Source organism: Cucumis melo, chromosome 5 (assembly GCF_025177605.1).
Source record: "Cucumis melo cultivar AY chromosome 5, USDA_Cmelo_AY_1.0, whole genome shotgun sequence".
In the NCBI taxonomy this organism is placed as follows: Eukaryota; Viridiplantae; Streptophyta; class Magnoliopsida; order Cucurbitales; family Cucurbitaceae; genus Cucumis; species Cucumis melo.
The window spans coordinates 9802680-9826418 of NC_066861.1; the positions used below are offsets into that span (position 1 = coordinate 9802680).

A 23739-nucleotide genomic window follows, 5' to 3' on the forward strand; every position below is an offset into this window, starting at 1 on the left:
TTTATGAAAATTAAACATTAAACTTTGAAAGAATAAGTTTAATAAATAAGTAAGTAAATTAAGATTCAGTACAAAATCTATCTAATTTTACATAAATAGATAAACTAAAATAAAATAATCATAAACCTACAAAAATTATCTTAAGTAAGTATCAAAAGTAAGAAATAATCTAACTTCTTACTTATTTAAATTTATGATATATTTAAAAGAGAATAAAAAATAAAAGAAAAAAAATTAAAACTTAAACAATTGTTAGAGTAGAAAATCAATATAAATTTATTTTCAACAATATGTTTTAATAATTAAAATAAACCAGAGAAAGAGGGTTTGAAAGAATAACAATTTATGACAAATTTAAGTGGGAACAAAACGGCTCCACTCTTTTTCCCATAAAAATCCCTCACCCCCGCTGGATTTCAAGACAATCGAAGCAACCCAAGTGGGAAATCAAGATATGCAATTTACGCCTTTAGTATGAGTATCGGTGCTATTTATACTATTAAGATTGGTTGCGATGGCGAAAGGGCTTTGGCTTTAGATCCTGAAGGCCCTTTGGTTGAGGAATTTTGGGACAATGTTAGAAGATATGCAATTTACGCCTTTAGTATGAGTACCGGTGCTATTTCTCCTATTTTTCTCCCTATTTTGGAACTGCTGAATAATGGAGGTTGATGTCACTTTCAATTCAAGAATACATTTGATGCTTGTAATGGTTGAATATTTTGTTCAGGGGAACAAACTCCAACTCCTGCTACTGTTAAAGAAATTAAGGAAAGTTATGGTGATTTTATTAACAATCGTGTCCATCACCTGACATGATCTTAATGGAGTTGAAGCAAGCAAAAATGAACCTTGGAAAGACTATACTTGGAAAAGGATATATTCTATTACTGCCCAAATAACAACCCTCAAGACTTAAGGATTAATATCTCTAATAACAACAGATAAGCTCTTATTAATTAGTTTGGACTCTAATAACAACAGATAGTGTGTGTGTGGATTGTGTGTGTGTGTGTGTGTGTGGAATGTGTGTGTGTGTGTGGATGTGAAAATGAGAATATGAAAAAAAAAATCTGAATTTGAGTTTTTTTGGTATGTCTACAAAGTCACAAATTACTAATTACCTAAAATGGTATGTTTTGCAATGACCTAAAATTAAAAAGGGAAAAAGAGAAGAGGAATCCAAATGTAATTCGTTGAGGTAAGTGTATAAGTTTGAAACAATTAGTGGGCTTATTAGTTGGTTGCCGAATGGTAAAAGTAGTGTAAAAGAGGTGGAGGCACGAAGACCTCATCGCACGTGCCACATTTACAGGTGTAAAACAATCTATATATTACCATTACTGGTTTATGCAATAGCATAAGCAATGACGTAATATTAAAATGAAAGTTTGAGTAGTACTCATTCAATTTGGATTCCATGTATAAATACAACCTCTCCTCTCAGTATCATTATTTGTTGGCTCTGAAAAGAAAAAAAGAAAAAAGGTTTGATAATAATGATAATGAATGAGAGAGTTTTATGGAATGGTTTGCCCACCATTGTGATGATTTTGGTTCAATTCGGGTTTGCTGGAGTTAACATTTGCTATAAATTAGCTGCTGCTGATGGAATGAGTTTTCGGATTATTATTGCTTATCGTTTCTTATTTGCTTCTGCTTTCATTCTTCCCATTGCATTCTTTCTGGAAAGGTTATTCTTAATATGTCTTTTCTTTTTTCTTTTTCCTTTTTCCTTTTCCCCCACACAGATAAACTAGATCTTATTTTTATTTTATTTTATTTTATTGTTTTCAGAGGTAGAAGGCCGAAGCTTACTTGGTCGGTTATTTTCTATGCATTTCTTTGTGGACTCTTTGGGTAATTAATAATTCAATTTCTTATATTATTTATTATGAATTAAATAGAGATTTTGATGCAACTCTAACTAACTGCATTCGTTCACCCGTGGATATGGAACTGTCAACAGTTGGCCGTCCAATTACATGCCTACTTCTCTGCCTAACATCTCATCATTTCTTGTGATTTCCTACCAATATCCCGCCCTCTTTACTCATTATGCGATCTTTCAATTTCCATGCATAAACCTCTTTTTTTCTCCTTTTAACAAACTAAATAAGAATTATTTTTAACTCCAACTTTTGTTTCATCTCTCACTTTTCTTAAATTTTATCTAGACCAAATTATAAAAGGCAACATCTTTAAACATTTTTTTTTTTAAAAAAAAAAGAACAAAACAGTAAAATATAATATTTACACCCACATGTCCAAAATTTAGAATACTAAAAATACCTGAGTCAACATACATGCATAATATTATAGATTCTTAAACGTTATGTATTACAGTCTAAATGAATTATTTACGATTTTTTAGATCATGATACACGGTCGTATAACTCATTTTAAATAATATATTTTAGTAATACACGATTGATCACACTATCGTTTACCATAATTACACGATCCTTTAAGATATATTACAAGGATAGACAATCGTGAAATTAAATAATATACTTTACACAAATGTGTTGACCATAATAAACGACCGTGTTGATCATTGTAAACAATCTTGTAGTCCAATGTAAATGATTGTTAAAAACTTTAAATCTAAGATCGTATTGATCATGTTATACGATCATATTGATTATGGTAAGTGATCGTTTAGATAATGTCAATATGATCGTGTAGTTCGTATTAAACGATGAGAAAAAACCTTTAAATTTAAACGATCATGTTGACTATGGTAAACGATCATGCTGAGAATGGTAAACGATTATATTGATCATTTAGAATGATATTTAAACGATCTTGATATTTTTGAATACGAGGAAGATGAAAAAGAATATTGAAACAATCATTCAAAGAATTTTGTTGAAAACAATGAAGACGAAATAGAATATTTCAACAAAAAAATAAATCATTTAAAAATAGAAGAAAAAAATCGGATAAAAGAAAGAGAAGGGACGACAGAACACATTTTAAACTTATGAAAATATTTAGTTGTTCTATAATTTTGATTTTTTTTATATGGACCATAAATATTTTTATGGAAATATTTGGTTGTTCCATAATTTTAATGTTTTTTATATGGATCATAAATATGTTTGCGTTTTTTTTATATTTAGGTAAATTAATCTTTAACTTTAAACTAAAATCGAAAATAGATTTTAAAATATATAATTTTCCATGCATTTTCAAATTATTGGTAAAAGCGATAAAATAATACTTTAATTTATACATGTTTTAAAAAACCTTTAATTGTTTGAAATCTTTTCCAACTAAAAGGTATTTATAAACTTAATTTTTAAAAATAAAAATCGTTAAAACCCTTTATTTTGTTATTTTCAATATTTTAAAAAGTTTATAAAAAATGATAAAAAGAAATGGGGAAGCCCTTTGAGGACAATAAAAGTGAGGCCATGCTAGTTAGTCATTGGATAATCTAAGAACATTAACAATTCAAAAAAAGAGAAAAAAAAAGTAATAATGGTACAAATACTTGCATGCAGGGGATCACTGAGTCAAAATTTGTACGTGGAGAGTTTAGCTTTAACATCTGCAACATATGCTTCAGCCATTGGTAACCTTGTGCCAGCCATCACTTTCATTTTGGCCGTTTCCTTCAGGTTAATTTAGTGTCATATAGATATTTATTAATTTATGATATATCAAAAAAAGAAAAAAGAAAAAATATGAAAATAATGCTTAATATTGACATATTATATATGAATGGATGGGTCAGGCTGGAGAGGATGAACATAGGAACAATGCGAGGGAAGGCTAAAGTGATGGGTACATTAATAGGAATAGGTGGGGCCATGATTCTCACATTCTACAAAGGCGTGGAACTTCACCCTTGGTCAACTCGGGTTGACCTTCTGCATAAAGCCCATAATTCCACTGGACACGCGGCGCCACCAGAACATAAAATTCATAGTCAGGTGTTGGGGAGTGTGATGGGTGTTGGAAGCTGCTTCTCTTATGCTCTATGGCTCATCGTGCAGGTGAGTTTCACATCATCCCTCTCACGTGCAATCAGATTAGATTAAGGCTTTTTATTATTATTATTATTATTAATTTTATAATATGTATAGGCAAAAATGAGTGAATGCTATCCATGCCACTACTCAAGTACAGCATTAATGTGTATGATGGGATCAGTTCAGGCAGTTGGTTTTGCTTTGTGCGTCGAAACCCAATGGAGTCGCTGGAAATTGGGTTGGAATATCAGGCTTTTCTCCGTCGCATATACGGTACATCTTTTTTACTTTATCTCTTTCAAATTCTTCCCACTTTTTCTTTTTAATAAAAGAATTTTGTTTTCTATTTTGGTGCTGCTCAAACTATGTTCATCGTCGTACCTTCTTTCTTTTACTCATGGTGAAAGTGTATATATAACTAAATACTTTTTTTTTTCTTAACAAAGGTTGTCAAAGATGATGCAGCGATATAATATTATTTTTCTTAATATGTTGCCTTAAACCTTCTATTATTTTTTACATAACATACAAATAAAAATAAAGCAACTAGAAGAGTACTTTAAGAACATATTCAAATAATTGTGAATAGAAAGAAGTAAAAATTTGTTAGCAACCATTTTATAAAAGTATATATGGAGTGAAGTAATTGAAAGGAATATTTAAAGCTTACACGTTTTTAAGTAGGTTGAGGTTAATAGGATTTTGAGAACTTTTGTACAAAGTTGAAGAGTAAAGATATATAGAAAATTGAAAGAAAAAAAATATATATGGTGTTTTGTGATATATAACTAATAGTGTATATGTTTACTGTGGAGGATGGTAGGGGATCGTGGCTTCAGGAGTGATGGTAACGTTAATAACATGGTGCGTTCGAATGAGAGGCCCAATGTTTGTATCAGTCTTCAGCCCTCTTATTCTACTTCTCGTTGCCATAGCTGCCTCCTTGTTTCTTCAAGAAAAACTCTACATAGGATGGTATCTAATATTTCTCTCTTTCCTTTTCTATTATTATTCCTGCCTTCTCTTTTTTCTCCTATCCAATTAATTTATGCATTTAATTACACTATATAACCACTATTAATATTTCATCTCTGCTTAAAAATATTGGAAAACTTACAATAAAATACTAAACTATTTACAACACGGATAACAAAGTACATGAAGTTTAGCCATTTTTTAAATATCCTAATATTACAGGTTTGTCTTTCCATCATTTTCTATTGCTCAGGATGAAATCGTATTCTTCCTCTTGCGATTTCTTTCATATTCTTCCTCATGCGATTTCTTTCATTGTCTTTCTTCTTTTTCTTTTTTTTTTTTCTGTAATTTTTTTTCCATAATCTTTCTTATTTTTCAATTCATTTTTTATATCGTTAAATCTTTTCATCGTATTTCATCTCTTTTCTTTTCGTTGCGATTTCTTTCCATCTAACTTTCTTCTTTTCTGATTTTGCGATTTCTTTCAATGTCTATTCTTCTTTTTTTATTCTTTTTTACATCGTATTTTCTTCGTCTTTCTTCTTTTCAGACTCTTTTTTACGTCGTTTAATCTTTCCATCGTCTTTCTTCTTTTTCTTTTTTTCGTTGTAATCTCTTTCCATTATCTTTCTTATTTTGCTTTTATTTAAGTCGTTTGTATTTGGATAACCAAATCTAAACGACGCTGTACAAAAAATAGCAAATCTAAAAAATCATATATAAAAAATTTTGAAAAAAATCATTCAAATTGAAGTAGACAAATGTAAACGATCGTGTAAAAAAAATCATCGGTAGACAAAACGATCGTGTAACACAAAAATTAAAAAAAAATCGTTTAGCCAAATCTAAACGATAGTGTACCAAGATTTAGAAAAAAAATCGTTTAGATTTGGAGACATCGTGTAACCAAATTAAACGATTGTGTAACAAAATTAAACAATAGAATTGAAAAAATAAATTGTAGCCATATAGATATGATGGTGTACCAAATAAAATCCAAATCTAAACGATGAAATCTAAGCAATCTAAACGTAATCAAATTAAACGATTATGCAACCAAATTAAAAAATAAATTGTAGACATATTTAAACGATCGTGTACCAAACAATAGTCAAATCTAAACGATCGCAAATATATTACGTGGGCGTTGTTGACGGGATATTTTTGATATTTTATATGGTGGACCTCTAGTCTTTTTCTATTTTCGAAATTGTTCTATGCCGCTTTTTTATATTTTTGAAAAGACCCCTAAAATATTATCATTTATCACTCACAGAAAAGACATCTGAATATTTATTTATTTATTTTATTTTTATAAATATTATTCTGAACAATTTTACGATTTAAAATAATTGTCCATTCCTGTATTCATGAACGTTTTAATTTTTTATTTTATTTTTAAAACAATAAAGCAGTTTCTTAAAATTTCATATGGCACATTAAAATAAGCCAGCTAAGAACGCAGAATACATTTCCATAATGTCCATAATTTCTGTAGTGATATAGAAAGACACCAAATTAAAGATATGTGATTATTGTGCTTACACAAAGCAATAGCTGATCAGCCTCGAAAAAGAAAAAGAAAAAGATCAGGAACATTTGAAAACGAATTTTAAGTGATTGGAGTTTTTTGGACTTTCTAGTTCGACGAAGATCACGTTGTTAAGTGGATGTTAAAGCGCTTCAAAAGTTAATTAATTAATAAAATTTCTAAGGAAGTGCTTTTATAATGATTATGTTTGGTTTTGTAAGTGAATTTGTATTTTTCATCCAACGTGGTAGGTGGCCATGAGGTTATTGGTACTGCATTGCATTAATTTTTTTTCCCTTATAAAAGATGTTTTGAGAAACAATTTCCTAAAGATGGTGGCATTGAATCATGATGTAATTAGGTTAATGATATTGCATTTAGAGTCAAAAATTATTTTTTACAACAATATTCTAAGAGAATAACTAATATAAAAAAGCTTGTCTAGACTCCATTGTGAAGCATCTAATAAACTCTAAAATATTTAAATTTTACTAGATTTTATTAATATTTTAAATTTAATTAATAGTATTGGTAATTAACTAGCTGGTGTTAAAAGATATATGAATTTACATTTCTACCCTGAAAAAGAGTTAAATTTGTTATTTGGGTTAATTAAATTTTGGTATTTATATATGTGTTTGTAATGAATGGCAGCGTGGTTGGAGGAATGTTGATGGTGTGTGGATTGTATATGGTACTGTGGGGTAAAAGCAAAGAAATCAGAAAGATAACACAATTAGCTCCCGTGGAAAGCATTGAAGCGCAGCTGCAGCAGCTGGGTAGTGAAGGGATAGATTTGGTCATTTCCTCTCCAATTACTCCATTGCCCAAAACTCATGTAACCAATAATCAGCAGCATAATAATAGTAATGCTCCACATTCCAACAATTAGAAGCCAATAAACACTTGTATATTTTGATATACTATCAAGTGTTTTCCCCTCCGCATCCATTTCTCTTACCCAATCTTAAATACCAATTAATTTGACTTTTTTTAGAGCAAATATGAATTGGTGTAATTATTTTGAACTTATATAAATATATCAATTTAAACTCGTAAATTTGATAAGCCTATTCAAATAAAATAGAACATAAAGTTTAATTAATTAAATTGATAAGGTTAAAAGTTTAAATTAATCGATACAATTATTAGTTTGGGATTTGATAGCTTTGTAAATGAGATAGTTAGGTAGCTTAAAACTCTTGAGATAGCCACACTTGTGCATTAATTCTCTTATTTTTATAGGAAACTACCCTAAAAAATGGGGGGATCTCCAGATGCACAAAAGTGTCGGGAGATATACGAAACCGATAAAAGATCTCCTGACGCATAAACGCACATCAGGACCTTGGTTGAACGAAATGATTGAGAAATCTGTGGGAGCTGATTGAGAAATCTGAGGTATAATTTTTTAAGTGTGCATAACCAAAATTTTCAGTTTAATGATTCAAAGGACTTGGTTGGATGAGTCTATATACTACAAGAAATTTCGGATCTCCCGATGCACCTTTAAATCGTCTGGAGGAAGAGTGTCAGGAGATTGAGCATCTCTGATAACTTGTAGAAATACAAGTTATTGTGGCCTTTTATGTAATAATGAAGTCTTATCACATAAGAATAGAAGAAAACAAAGAAAAAAGTATGGAATTTGACTAACTTATGGATCGCGGTTTGCAAGAGGACCCCATCCCTGTTTCTATTGCATTTTACATGTTTTTTTATCACAGGATAATAGGCAAAAAGTAGAGCTTGGCGATAAGAATGTTATGAGAGGAGACACATTCAGCCAACGATGCGACAAGTAATCAAGCTAGGCGATCTTATGCACTAGCAGACAAATTTGGTTGGCATGAATGTAAAAAAAGAAAAAAGGACAAAAGGACGTCTGCACGGACCAATATAGCATTTTAGAGGCATTAATGTGTGAAAAAACCTATAATTTTTATTTTTTTTTGTTTTAAATACTTGACAAGTTAAAAGCGTCAAGATTATTTTTATTACTTGACATTTAAAAAATGTCAAGTAATATATATTTTTCAATATTTCATTAAATGTTTCCCTCTTTTAATTTTACTTTCCTAAATTTCTCCTTTTTTCCCCAAATTTCGTAAAAAAACCCAACTCCCCCCCCCCCGACATATTTCTCTTCAATTGAAGACTTCATGATCATCTCTTTCATCTGCTCGCAAGCCGTCGCTTAAGACTTCTTGCGTTCGTCTGTCGCTCAAGCGAAGTTGGGTACGTTCGCCGCCGTTCAAAACTTCGTCGTGCACCGTTTCTACTTGCAACAAGTTCGTCTGCCGCCATTTGCAAGTTCGTCGCAAGCCAAAAGTTCGCCACAAGCCGCCGCCGGTGAAGCTTTTTTGCGTTCATGTGCCGCTTTCCAGTGAAGTTGCATTCGTTCGTCGCCTAAAAGGTTGTCACTATTTTTGGTGTTAGGTATGGTAATTTGTTCAATTTCTGAGTACTAATTGATTTGAATATGAGAGTTTCTTTGCTATGGATTGGAACTTAAAGTTGAATATATCATGATTATAGAAATTCGGAGGAGATCCCATGGGGTTTGACCGATGCAAAATACATTGTAGAGTCCACCGATGTTTTCACCGACAAAGACAAAGTTGCTGCTCATTTGAAGGTTAGTCAATTCATCTGTTATTTGTTTGCTATAATTGTTATTTGAATTCTAATATTTTTACCAAAAGCAGTCAACCTTGTGATCTCTTTATCAGACATAAAGTTGTCGTACAAAGATTTTAGTTGACATCTGAAATTATGAACATAAAAACTAGTGGAGAAAGATCTTGGGAAATTGCCAAAAATAGGTTAAAAAAAGAGATTTAAATGAATTTTGGGACAAGTTTTCAAAAGAAAGACTTTTAGGACAATTTGGGTATGAATAGACAAAAATGCCCTTCATTAAATTTCTATCGCTCTCTATTGATTTTTTCGCCTACCCACGTTCGCTTTCCCTTCTCTTTCGCATAGAACACCTGAAGTAAAAAAAAAAAAACATCTCCTTTCGTTGGCTTTTGAAATTTCCCGCTCTACTCTTCGAAGATACTCCGACTGTTCGTCTGTCGTCGGTCCTCCAGTGCATTTCGTCGCTTCTCCTTTTCGAACCTAAGAATCAACTTTGAGCGTGTTCTCTTATTTCAGTGAGTTTTATCTGTAACCCATTTTCAATATATTTGCTGGAATTTGTTCCTTTTTCTTCAGGCTTGAATCATGACATCGACTTCGACATCGACCGACGGACCCTTGTACAAGATTAATCCTTCCCATCATTTTTATTCCCTAGTAAGCTGTTTGTCTCATTTGGAAAAGACAACACATAATATTAAGGCCAAACTCAAACCCGATCAATTAGCCTTATTTAGGAAAACAAAGTTTGGGCACTTTTTGGACCTAAATATTGTCTTTAATGGGCCACTCATTCACTACTTACTGTTAAGGGAGGTGGAAGATGAAGGAGAGAGTTTAACATCATAACTGGACTATGGGGTCCTAAAGAGGACTATATTCAGTTAGTTGGGAATAGTCGACTGTTGGAGAAGTTTTTCAAAGACAAGGAGTGTGTTTACGTTAGCGACTTAGAGGATATATTTTTGGAATACGAGGGTGATGACGATGATATTGTGAAATTAGCTTTAGTCTACTTTATAGAGATATCTTTGTTGGGAAAAGATAGGCGAACCAAAGTGGACATTGGTTTTTTCAAGATTGCTGATGATTGGAATTCATTTAATAATTATGATTGGGGTCGGATTGTTTTTGTACGCACGCTAAGTGCCTTGAAAAGAGCCTTGGACAAGCAATATGCCAAGGGAAAGAAGAAATCAACACAGACAAAAAAATATACTATCAATGGATTTCCGCATGCATTACAGGTATGTGACTTCTTACTTCTTACTTCAAAACTTTAAAACGATCGTTTAGTTATTTTAAACGATCGTTTAGTTGTTTTAAACGATCGTTTAGTTGTTTTAAACGATCGTTTAGTTGTTTTAAACGATCGTTTAGTTCTTTTAAACGATCGCTTAGTTGTTGTTTTAACGATTGTTTAGTTATGTTAAACGATCGTATAGTTGTTTTTTAACGATCGTTTAGTTATGTTAAATGATCGTATAGTTGTTTTCAAACGATTGTATAACCACTTGTTTATATATCTATATATATCTTGTGGCACTTTCTAAACTTGTTTGTCAAATGTCGAATAGGTTTGGGCATATGAGTCTATACCAACCATCATTGGATGTGGTGTAGATAAAGTAAACGATCATGCCATATCACGAATGCTGAGGTGGGTGTGCCAACAATCACCAAAGTCCCAAACTATAAGCCAGGTGTTTGACTCGCCAATGGTAAGTAGCAAGCAATAGTAACTTACTTAAGGATCGCATGATTTTGTGCTTACTTCTTTGTCCTAAATACATTTGCCTTTTTCTATTTGCAGTTTATAATTAAGGCGGTCATTGAGATGACACCTGAAGAGGAGCAGTTGAAAATTGCTTCAGGTGAACTTTTTGAAAACTTCCGCTCATCTACCATTATTCAGTCGAAGAATGGTGGTTCAAAAAGAGTACGAGAAGTTGTTAATGATGAAGATGACTTCAAAAAGAGTAAGAAACAGAAGTCCAAGATTAAGATGAAAAAGGCTATTCGAAATCTCCAAGATCGAGTAGCGGTTGTTGAAGGGCAACTTAATAGTATAAAATCCGATATTGACGAATTGAAGGGCATGATGTCAACCATATTGAAGCACATTGGACTTCAAAGAAAGGTTAGGAATGAAACTGTTAAGTGTATTGACGTTAGTTGTTTCATATTTGGTAATTACTCATACGTTAAGTTACATGTTCTCGCTAATTCATTTTGAGGTTCCATAGGGTGACGAAGGGGACCACAAGGTGTCCGAAGGCTTAGTAGATCATACATTAGAAAGTAAAGATGTGGATAATGCTAAGACCGAAGATGTTGACACAGGCGGTACCCCTAATTGGTTGAGGATGCCAAAGGAGGATGAACACATTGAAGTTAAAAAGAAGGTTTGGTTCCATGTTCATGCTAATATTGATGTTTAATTTCTATCATTATCCACACTAATGCATTATGAGCTTCCATAGGGCGACGAAGATGTGTTGGAGAAGAAGGTTGATATTGGTTTAGAGGAGCCAATAGATGTCGTTGACGATGAGGACGTCATAGAGATAGAACCATTTCTCACTCAACGACCACACGTTCGGCCCGCCCGTAGGAAGCGTGCAAGTGTTTACCTATCAACCCCATTCACAACTCTACCTAAACGGTCTCTGACATCAACCACCAGCACCTCTGAGTATGAAGCAATTGTTTATGATCCTATGCACAAAATACTTGACGTCCATTTAGATAGACTTCGAGCTTGGATTACAGACAAGCGTACAGACGATGAGCTGCGTGAAACCTTTCATGGGAAAAAATCGAAAGCTTTTTTCAGAGACTTGTTTATGTGTCGCCGGTGGTTGTCGGATGAGGTATGGGATTATCTTATCATTTATGCAATTATAATTTTATCATTGTTATGGTTCTATACATTTACTGCTTACTTTTGTTTCTATTAGCATTTGGATGCACTTTTTCTTTTCATTCGCTTGAAGATTAAGGCAGCCGGGATACCTTCTTCTCAGAACTTCACAACTGCAGACACAATCTTTATGGTTTGGAATCGTCGCGTTACTTTATGTATGTATTTGCGTTTGATATTTGTCTTTCGGTCTGATATTTGCGTTTGTATGTTTTTCTTTGCAGCGCATTTTAGTTTCGAAGTGGCCCCTATACAAAGAATGTATTAAAGAGAATCGCCCGTTTGACTGGGACGAAGAGTATAGGTTGGTTGACTATGTTGTCGGGTCAAAAGTGGACTTCCAAGATCCTTGGGCAAGTGTTGATTACGTTTACTCTCCATTCAATGTCCATGGCAACCATTGGGTTCTATTATGCTTGGATTTGGTAAGTTGTCAAGTGAAGGTATGGGATTCGCTTCCGTCACTTACAACTGCCGAAGAGATGACAAACATATTACTGCCCATTCGACAGTTGGTGCCAAAGTTGTTAGATAGTACTGGCTTCTTTGATAGGAGAGGTAGATCATCGACATACAAGGAACCTTGGCCAGTTGTCATTGTTGACTCAATTCCACTTCAACGAAATAATAGTGATTGTGGCGTATTCACAATTAAGTATTTTGAGTACATAGCTGCTGGTGTTGGTTTAGATACATTATGTCAAGAAAACATGTCATACTTTATAAAACAATTAGCATTTCAATTATGGACCAACACTCCTATGTATTGAAATATTAACATAAATCACAAGTATCAATTGGCTATTCGATTATTGTGTATGTTGCATTTCAATTAGTATCAATTGACATTTCAATTAGTAGTATCGATTATTCTCTATGTTGCAAAACTACTTGTAGCTAAACGATCGCTTAATTTTTTTATGATTTTAAGAATATCGTTTAGACTTTACCAAACGATCGTTTAGACTTTACTAAACGATCGCTTAATATTTTGTCGTTTATTAAGAAGATCGTTTAGACATCGTTTATTAAGAAGATCGTTTAGACTTTACCAAACGATCGTTTAGACTTTACCAAACGATCGTTTAGACTTTACTAAACGATCGCTTAATATTTTGACGTTTATTAAGAAGATCGTTTAGACATCGTTTATTAAGAAGATCGTTTATACATATGTGCGCGATGAGTATTTCTCTACACGAATATTTTGTGATATGTATCTAAACGAATACAAATATTAACTCAAATATTCTTTCTCAATTTTGGTCGCGTTTAATTGAAAATATCACAAAGTATTTATTTTATAACAAAGTTTAAAATTATAATATGTTATTCTCTCTATAAAAATTACATAAAAAAATTATATAAACGAATACAAATATTAACTGAAAAGTACAAGAACGAATATATATTTTTTTATTTAGCAAAAGTATTTATTGGCCCAAAGTTCCAGCACATATTGTTGTCTAAACAGTTTCATGTTTGGCACAGTTAGACAACCAAGGTCACTAGCAGTTACAAGGCATTCAACAAATTTGGCACAGAAAATTCCACAATCCAATGAACGCCCTTTCTGTAATGTGGCCTTCGATCTGCGTATTGGCCAAGGGCCATATGTGAAATGATCTGAATGGAGGTTGACTCCAATTGCAATCGCGAGTGAGGGGATGCATCGTGCAGGCATTTGAAGAGCTTCATCAACAAGTTTCTGCTCAACATAATTTGGCATTGAGTCGAACACGTAGATCCTGCATTTTCTCATATCAGCTGCAATAGCCAACCAGTGTTCTTTTATGTTGATGCAGGTAATCACGTAGTTGACATCTCCCCACCCTGGTATGTCGTTGTAATCACCAACAGCAGTGTTGAAATAGTATTCCACATCTTTTTCTGTCCATATACTTAGGTGTGCTGTTGGGTCTGTCCATTCAGCTTTCGTATTATCTGGTGTCACCAGATGAGCATCGAAAATATGGTTCCAAACAATGCAGTCTGGTTTATTGATTCCAAGCTTCAAGAACAAGTCAAAAAATTTAGTCAGAATATAATGATGCAGTTTAACTTCTATACAAAAAAAAATTAAAGAATAACAACTTACTAGAAAAGAGGAATGTAATATTCTAAAAGAACGCTTGCAATGGTGCTTCAGATGCAACATTTTATTCTGCAAGTGGGAAAATAGCAAATCCAATGTCTACAAAGAAAAAATAAACGATTGTTTAGTGAATGAAAGGAGAGGATAAGCGATCGCTTAAGAAATGTACATGTGATCGTTTACTTAGTAAGCGATCGTGTAATATTAACTTAACGATCGTTTAGTTAATAGAAGCGATCGTTTAGTTAATAGAAGCGATCGTTTAGTTAATATAAGCGATCGTTTGGGAAGAGTACTTACGTCTCCATGTACCCATGTGTTTTCTTCAAGCTGTCTGAAAAAGTCTTTCTTTCTGGTTGTGGAGACTACTTTCCTTTGTTCATGGGTTGTTTTTCTTGATCTTTTCCATTGTAAGTATTCCTTCCATAATTTTGGATCCACTTTCCACATCGGATTATATGGATCTACTTCTCTGATTTCCACATCTGGGACAGGTGTTGTAGATACTGATATGATCTGAGCAGATGTTGTGGGTGGATTACCTTGTTCATCTTCATGTTGCACCTCTTTATTTGCTATTTTACATAACTTTCTTCTCTTTATTGGTTTTTCTTGTTCATATTTATCAGGCACAGTTACTGGTTCTTTTTCAACCAAAGTAACTGCTTCATCATTTTTTTTAATCTCAACCTGTTTTTTTGTTGTTTCCTGCAATGTAATCATATTAAACAAGTAACAAACTATTCATTCAAACGACTACAAATTTGTTGTGTATACATACCAGTTGAGATTCTTCATTTACAATTTGTACAGTTTGATCCAATGGAGCCAATTCACAAAGTGCAAGAGGTTGGCTCACAAATGGAAGGGTAGTAATCATTTGTGGCAGGTCTGTTTCTTTCTGAATTTGATGACTTAGACTATCCGATATATCTCTTATAGTCATTAGCAAGTCTGCATCCCTACCGTCTATGCTTATATCACTACCACATTCCTCTTGATGTTCCCTAAACAAAATGAGAAAAAACATGAGAATAAGAAAAAAAAAATACAATTGTTAGGTATTTATAAACTAGTAAACAATGAATGAAATGTTAACCTTTGGGTTTCCTCTTGATCTTCAGTATGTTGTTCTTCAGTAGGTTGTTGTTGAGTATGTTGTTCTTGAACAACATACTCATTGTCATTCTGATCAGTATGATCATTCCCTTGATTTTCAGTTTGATTCTAACAAACAAATAAAAACGAACATAAAATTAAAAAAATAATGTATTGTTAAACCATCGTGTATATAAAAGTAAACGATCGCGTAACTTTGATAAACGATCGTCTATCAAAGTTAAACGATTGAGTAACTTTGATAAACGATCGTCTATCAAAGTTATACGATCGTGTAACTAATGTATTATGAAAACAAATTTTACCTGGACCAATCTCTCCAGCATCTGCTTCATTTCATACAGCTCCAATGACTGCTTTGTGATTGTGTCATCCATCCTACAGACTATAGAAGTCAGTGTGGATAAATCCTTACGAACTTCTTTTATTTCCTTCTTCAGTTTCTTGTAGGATTTTGAATGACTTTGTTCTTCTTTGTCATTGGACTTCTTTGATCTGAAATGTTTCTTCTTGGTGATTGGATGCATTTCAGACTCCTCAGCCACTGTTTGACTTTGTTCCCTTTGGGGTGACAGTTGTTCTCTTTGTGGAGATGAGTCTGATTGCTCCAATGATTTGTTGTTCATTGCTCCAATGGATTCATCGTCCTCCATTTGCATGTTATCATCCCCTCGAATTCGACTCTCCATGTCTTGGGTTGACATCTTGAGTTTAGGTTGAACAACAGTCTGCAATGTAATTGTATTATTGGATTGTGTAATTATATTAAACGATGACTGACAGGTTTTACTTACATTTTTGTTGTCGAATATGTTATTCTGCAGCATTTTGTAAGATGGAGCTTGTGTACAATTCCATCTCAATATCCTAGGGATTAATCCCTTACTGTTTCTTGTGGCCAGGTGCTCATTTGCAGTTGAGAGTACTTCATAAGCCCACACCTACAACATTTAAACAAATATGTTAAACTTTGATGTTCAATTGGCATTTACTTAAAGTGTATGAACAAATAAAAATCACCTGAAAAGCAAGCACGTAGCCTTTGATGTTGTAGTATGACACTGCTTTGGAACTTCGTGTCTTCTTCAGCTCGTATGCTTCTTTTTTGCCTTGGAGACTTGTCTTTAAACTGTTGAGCAGACGAGTGTAGAAGAAAGTTGACCAATCGAAGCTTTTAAATGCTTCTTCTTCATCGTTTAGATATTTTTAAACGAACATTTAGTTATTTTTAAACGATCATAAAACCAGTGTTTGTGTTCTTAAATGAATAAGTCAATCGTTATTTTCGTCTTCTTCATCCATTTGGAAGCACAGAAAGTAAGAATGTTGGGACAAATCATTAAGAAAACACATCATTAACAAACATTCATTAATTAGTGTAATACTTAGTACATTGGTAGGGAAATTTCTAATCTTGTATGCTCGACTTGTCGGTATATGAAATTGGATTGGTACACGTTAATCTGTTGTGACCTATTTGTTTACACCGACCACACTTATGCAATTTCGGAGCTTCACCAACACTTGGAATCCTCTTTTTCTTCGGTCGACCAACTCTTTTGACTACTTTTGGAGGTAAAACAATCATATGTACGTAGTCTTCGCTTGTCTTCCAATCTGATTGATTCCCAACTGGGTAGACGGCCTCCGCATATGCAGCCAACAAACATTCATTAGTGTAATAATTAGCACATAAACTATAAACATTTATATTACAATCACGTGCTGCAGCAATGGCATGTGAGCATGGTAGTTGCTCAGCTTGAAACTCCTTGCAAGTGCATTCTTTAGTCTGAAGGTTTACGACCTCCTCCTTATCTAAATCTTTGACATGAAATTGGTAACAGTCAATTGGGTTGACCTTCATTGTCAAAGCTCCTTCTTGTTTCTTTTGAATAACTAACTCTGCCCATTTGGTCAATGTAGACGTCACTTTAATGCCTTCTTCTCGACGCTCCCAAAACCAACGTTGTAGCAAAGCTCGAACATTTTCAAGGAATGAAGCAATAGGCAAATCTCTAGGTTCTTTCAGTATAGAATTCATGGACTCCGCTATATTTGTTGTCATCATGTTATACCGTCTTCCTGGGCAGTGAACACGAGACCATCGTGCTATTCCAACATCATTTAAATATTTCCCTGAACCATTAGGAAATGCAAGAAGATGTCTCCACGCTTCTACAAACGTTGATTCACGATATGTTCTCGATGCATTATAAAACAAAGTAGCAACCGTGTCATTCTTATATTTATCATGCAAATTTTGACTCAAATGTTGGACACAAAGGCCGTGGAATGCAGAGGGGAAAACTGATGAAATACCCTTGGCGAAGCATGTTTTCCGATCTGTCACAAAGCCTAGATTAGGCACCTCCCCTATTGCACCTTTCAATTTTTCTAAGAACCACTGTATTGAGTCATCTGTTTCTCTATCAACTACTCCAAAGGCTAGAGGATAGATCTGATTGTTACCATCTAAACAAACGGCCACTATCAACTGACCCCGATATTTGTTCTTAAGAAATGTTCCGTCCATGACTATGACCGGTCTAATGCAATTTAAGAATCCTCTAACACATGCACCAACAGCCATAAAAAGATATTTAAAGAAACGATCATCTTCGAGTTCCATGTGAAATATTGTACCTGAATTTGTAAATTTGAGTGCTTCACCATATCTACGCAAAAGATTATATGACTCTTCAGGAGACCCTCGCACTCGTTCATATGCATTTTCTCTGGCACGCCATGCTTTCTCATAACTCATATTTATGCCATAGTCTTGCCTCATGTCTTCTATGATATCACGTGGTTTGTATATGCGACCGGGTCCCTTGAATTTGGACTTTATTAATTCTCCAACAACCCAAGATTTTGCTTGCCTATGGTCACGATTCAAAAACTCAAGAGAACATGAATGAACTTTCACATACTTTTTAATCTTGAATATATTTGAATCCTTCAGTCTAACCGCTCGCAATCTCCAACCACACTTGTTGTCGATGCATCTAACGAAAAGAACCTCTTTTGTAGACTTTTTTACTACAAACTGAATTTTTTTTTCATTGCCAACACACTTAATCTCATTGACAAATCTCTCTTGCAAAAAAAGATTTGTCCTAAATCCAACTCTTCACTTGTAGAGCTTTCTTCCGACCAGCCACTTCCTTTTGTCTTCAACTTCCGACTAGAGGAGCTGTAGTCAACTTTACCTTTTCCTTTGCAATCTTTTGTAGGAGCATCTCTTTGTTCTGGGATGTCAAACAATTCATTGTACATCTTAACTGACTCCCATGTAAAAGTATCATCTATTGAATGATATGACTCATATGATTCCCATATAGCCGAATTGGTCCCTATCATGTTATCACACAAGCCACCCTCAACTTCACCAATATCAACTTCATTCTCATCTAATGTATCCATTCCAATTGGAGGAGGATGAGGGTTTAAATTTTGAACTTGGTTGCTCCCAGATACTGAATTGTAATCTTTGTTTAACACTTTCATGCTTCGATTGCTTGTAGGCTCAAAAGATAGGTATAGGGGGACCTCCAATGGATTTTCACTAAGAATATAAAACTTCAAATCACGGTCATTGCTTAACTCAAATGGAGGAGCTTCCTTTTCCCCTTTGATCTCATATATACATCTTATCTTTATGTCGAACTTTGTAGGGTCAACTTCTGCAAGGTCATATAGTTCAGACTGTAAATCTTTGTGTGTTATTTCTTTAGGGACAACAATGCCTTTTAACACTCCTCCTTCATATTTTCTTCGTCCCTCATCCCATTCACCACCGTGACGCACTAAAATCCGAACATGTGCCATCCTTAAACTACCTTAAGTACTTTTGTATCTTCAAAAATTGATTTGAACTTAAGAACCTACAAAATGCGTGCAAGATGTAAAGAAATGGATTAGGAGGTGTACCAATTTGATTTTGAAATAAATAGTGGAAGTTTGGAACGTGCGAGATGTGTGCGAGATACGTGCGAGATACGTGCGAGATAAAGCATGAGGGCCTAAGAGAGTTACTAAACATGCAAAGAATAGCTCTAAATGGATTAGGAGGTGTACCAAGTTGATTTTGAAATAAATAGTGAAAGTTCGGAACGTGCGAGATACATGCGAGATGTGTGCGAGATACGTGCGAGGTAAAGCATGAGGGCCTAAGAGAGTTACTAAACATGCAAAGAATAGCTCTAAATGGATTAGGAGGTGTACCAAGTTGATTTTGAAATAAATAGTGAAAGTTCGGAACGTGCGAGATACATGCGAGATGTGTGCGAGATACGTGCGAGGTAAAGCATGAGGGCCTAAGAGAGTTACTAAACATGCAAAGAATAGCTCTAAATGGATTAGGAGGTGTACCAAGTTGATTTTGAAATAAATAGTGAAAGTTTGGAACGTGCGAGATACGTGCGAGATAGGTGCGAGATAAAAAAAAATACGTGCGAGATAAAAAAAAAAAACCTCCATTCCTGCTATTCCTATTGCTTACTCCTCCTCTATTTGATCCAACTAAATCCTCATCCTCTAGTTCAATTCATTTTTCACTACCCATTGAACTTTCTAAGAACCTAAAACCAAAATTTGACTAAACTAATTAATTTACGGCAAATAAGTCCAATTCCAAAAACCAGACAATTACGGATGAAAATAGCACCAAATACCCTAACAAACATTTACTTACAGCAGATAAATTGAAAATCGGTTAGACATGAAACTCACCTAAATAAGACGCTCGAAGTTGATTGAATGGTCCGAATAGGAGCGACGAAATGCACTGGACAACGACCGACGAAGGGCAAGCGACGAAGGGCAAGCGACGAAGGGCAAGCGACGAAGGGCAAGCGACGAAGAGCAAGCGACGATGGGCAAGTGACGATGGGCAAGTGACTTTGATCTCATATATACATCTTATCTCACCATCGAAAGAGAAGGAATCGATGGTGGAGAGAAGGGAAAGCAACGTGGAAGAGGGAAAGGAAAGGAAGGGCATTTTTGTCTATTCACACACAAAATGTCCTAAAAGTCTTTCTTTTGAAAACTTGTCCCAAAATTCATTTAAATCTCTTTTTTTAACCTATTTTTGGCAATTTCCCAAAGATCTTGATATTAATTTTAGGTTTCTTATTATCTAGGCATTTGGTTATATGAGGGAGTTTTTCTAGATATTTTTTAAATCTTAAATCTCATTGTTTGCATATCATACTACTACAATACTTCATTGAAGAAAAGTGATGGTCTAGTTATTCGCTCAAATAGTTTGAAGCGATACTTAGCTGCAATTACAAACAAGATCGCAACCCTGTTCTTTCTATTGGGATTATTCCTCTTAGTACTGGGAATGATCTTGCCAGAAGTTCTGGTTGGGTGAGTTTTTGTAGTTTCAACTCAATTTTATAGAAAAGCATCAATTTTTCCTTTTCTACTCGAATTAAGAATTGTTGCTTTTTTTTTTTTTTAATCAGGGAGGTTCATTTCCATGTTGGCATTCCCTAAGTTGCTAGAGAAATATCCTATTGGCTTTTATTGCTTGTGCTATAAGTTTTCTTCTTATCAGTTTCTTTTCTTATTAACCCTATAAGTGTATGAATAAGTGCATATAGCTATTTTTTACTAACATATTTATACTGTGTATTTATGTTGCTGAAGAGGCGTGGTGGAGAGTTTGAAAATATAGTGTTTGGTGCTGTGATGCGGAGGTTGAAAATGAAGTAGAAGAATTAAAGGAAAAAGAAAAGGTGATCAATGAAGATAAGATAGTGACAAGTGGGACAAAGTTTGAATTCTTTAAATTGGATTTGGAGAAACCACAATTAGATAGCAATAACATCACAATGCAAGAACAGAGTCCAAAACAGCAACCTAAAGGAGCCGCCAGCATAGTTGAAAAAAATGGTACCCATCATTTCACCTTGAAACCTCTGTTCATTATGTTGATTATATTACGATTATATGCCAAACTGTCTTCTAAACTGTTATAATTATGATAATTGTATTTTCCCCATAAGCATCCACTTCAGTGCGCTTGCCCATTATCTTGGGTGGCTGGCCAACTACCGAAATTCCTTCTGTCAGGTTAGAAACCATTTCTTTAGAAACCTTAAGCCAACGACTGAGTCAAATGTATTTTGTTGTAAGAATTTTCCTATTCAGACCAAAGTGAAACGTGTTCGTTTACTCTCCTTATAATACAGGTACATGCCACCCTTTCGGACAGTGCTACCTGTGGATAGCGTGGTGAATAGAGTTGGATGAAGTACGAATGGAGCTTGCTGATTTTTTGGATGGCCACATGTGATTAAATAGACAAATTTTGTTGATGAACCAGTTTTGTTGTTATTGTGTTGATACTGAATATAGGTGAATTAGTTTTGTTGATATTTTGTTGATAGTAGATATAGGTGAACTAGTTTTGATATGGTACACATTTAGACTACATATATATTCTGTTTATATCAACATTGATGGAAAGTTTAGGTTATTGTTAGAAGTTTGGGCTGCACATATAAATGTCGTGATCACTAGAATAAATCTGGTCTTTAATGTCGGGTGGAAAAAATGAAAAATGGGCCTTAATGTCGTTCTTCAAAAGGCGGATGTTTAATGTTAGTTTTAAACTGACATTAAAGATAGAGCTTTAATGTCGGTTTAAAATCGACATTAAACACCCTGCTTTTTTAGAACTGACATTAAAGCCCATTTTTATTTTATTTTTATTTTTTAATTTTGTAAAAATTCAACTTTCTCTCTCTTACTTTACTCTTTTCTCAAACCTTCCCACACACGATTTTTCATCTTTCTCAAATTTCTTTCACCCTTCTCAATCTCCCTACTTTCTTCCCTCTCTTCTTCGACAGCTGCCGCCACCACCACCAGCATACATCAGTTTCTTCCATCCCTGTCGTCGTCTGTGTTCTATCGTTGTGCTCGCCACCGCCACCACTGTGCCTAGTCGTCGCATTTGCAAAATATTTATCATTTGCTCCTCTCGAGCGTTTAACATTTTGGAAATCTTAGCGAACAAACATAGACAGTCAAGCCTCCTTTTCGAAGATCAACCCCCATCTCCATCTTCATCACTGACTTTTGAGAAGGTTAGACCCCTTTCTTCCTTCTAAAATCTGTATTTTTCTCTCTCTTCTTAATTGATCTCATATATTCTTTGGCCCTTTTCCAGCTTCCAATCTGCATCAGCTTCCCCCTTCCTTCAAATGGGTACGACTTTCTATTTTATCTATATCCTATCCAGCTTGTGTAATCTGCATGGAGATGATCCATTTGTATTTCCTTCAGCTTAATTTGAATGTTTTGTTTGATTTGAGTTACGTTGAAGCATCATCAACGTAATTAATTTCATTTTTTTTTCAATTCAATTGGTGCGCGAGGTATAACGTATGAATATAGTTTGATTATAGATGGATATAGTTTGGTTATACATTTCTTGCACCTGTATTTTTAATTATTGTATTGCTAATAGAAGGATTCGAGCTACCTCTATTAGGGCGTGTTTGATTTGCTCCAAATCTATTACAGATGGCCATTCTATTCAGGAGTGTTTGATCGCCGAATTCTATTCACTATTTGGTCCCAAATAGCGTAGGAGGATTCTAAAATGAGACGTTTGTGCTTTTGTATTGTCTTGTTCTCTTTATGGTCTTAGCTAATACTCCTGGCTGACGGGATTTATGAGTTTTGTGAATCTTGGGTGTCTGGTTGGCAAGTTCTTTCGATTGAGTTGAGTATAACATTTAGATACGTTCTGAACTGTGTGGATGTGGGCAGTAGAAACGATTCTTTTAACTTATTTCAATTTGTTGAGAAAAAAAGTTTCTATTTGCTATAGTCACACTTATAAAGCGACCATGAGTGAGTTTTGGTTAGTTTCTTCTGGAAGTTGGAGAACATTATTGATTCTTATGTTGATCACTTGGTCTACCTTCAAGAGTTCTATTTTTTTCATCACAGTGATATTGCAACACCACACATAAGTTTTTGGGCTTTTCTTGCTTGATTTATTTGTATTTTTATAGTTTCTACAACTACAATGTTCTAATAAGCAAAATATTTTCGTATTTTGGCAGCTAAGAGCCATGAAAGTTGCTCTGTTTAGCTTATAGATGGAGATGGAGGATTCAATGTCGATGGAATGGAGGGCTTTATCAAAGACGTGAAAATGGGGGATGTGGACTTTTATATGCAGTAATGGGCCCTCAAAGTAGTGGTAAGTAGTTTGCTTTTAGAAGCTTGTTGTACCAAAGCAATAAATTTAAGTTCATGCTTTTTGACTTCTACTGGTACTTTAATTATTTTTTTTTAAAGAAGTTAGTATTTTGCCTCTATATTTTTAACTGTGAACTTTAATTTAATTATTCAACCTTTATGTTTACTTCTATACATTTGAATATTTGAACTCAGATTGATATCTTCCCTTCATTTTATGGTGTTTTGATAAATTCTT

General features: G+C 34.1%; 1 protein-coding gene across 1 annotated transcript; it reads left to right on the top strand.

Annotated features, from left to right (window-relative positions):
* The first annotated feature begins 1457 nt into the window (after positions 1-1457).
* On the top strand, positions 1458-7557 carry LOC103496998 (WAT1-related protein At1g25270-like). Its single transcript, XM_008459048.3, has 7 exons — positions 1458-1693; positions 1798-1860; positions 3510-3626; positions 3743-4004; positions 4095-4253; positions 4804-4955; positions 7144-7557. Exons 1-7 carry the CDS (start codon positions 1500-1502, stop codon positions 7379-7381), a joined length of 1185 nt encoding a protein of 394 aa, XP_008457270.3. The 5' UTR covers positions 1458-1499; the 3' UTR covers positions 7382-7557.
* Positions 7558-23739: the final 16182 nt, after the last annotated feature.

Bases quoted from the DNA above. Each gene is read 5' to 3' on its own strand.
- LOC103496998 (XM_008459048.3), top strand. From the start codon at position 1,500: ATGATAATGAATGAGAGAGTTTTATGGAATGGTTTGCCCACCATTGTG. The intron at 1,861-3,509 runs GTAATTAATAAT...ACTTGCATGCAG, and splicing joins TTTCTTTGTGGACTCTTTGG to GGGATCACTGAGTCAAAATT. The intron at 4,956-7,143 runs GTATCTAATATT...AATGAATGGCAG, and splicing joins GAAAAACTCTACATAGGATG to CGTGGTTGGAGGAATGTTGA.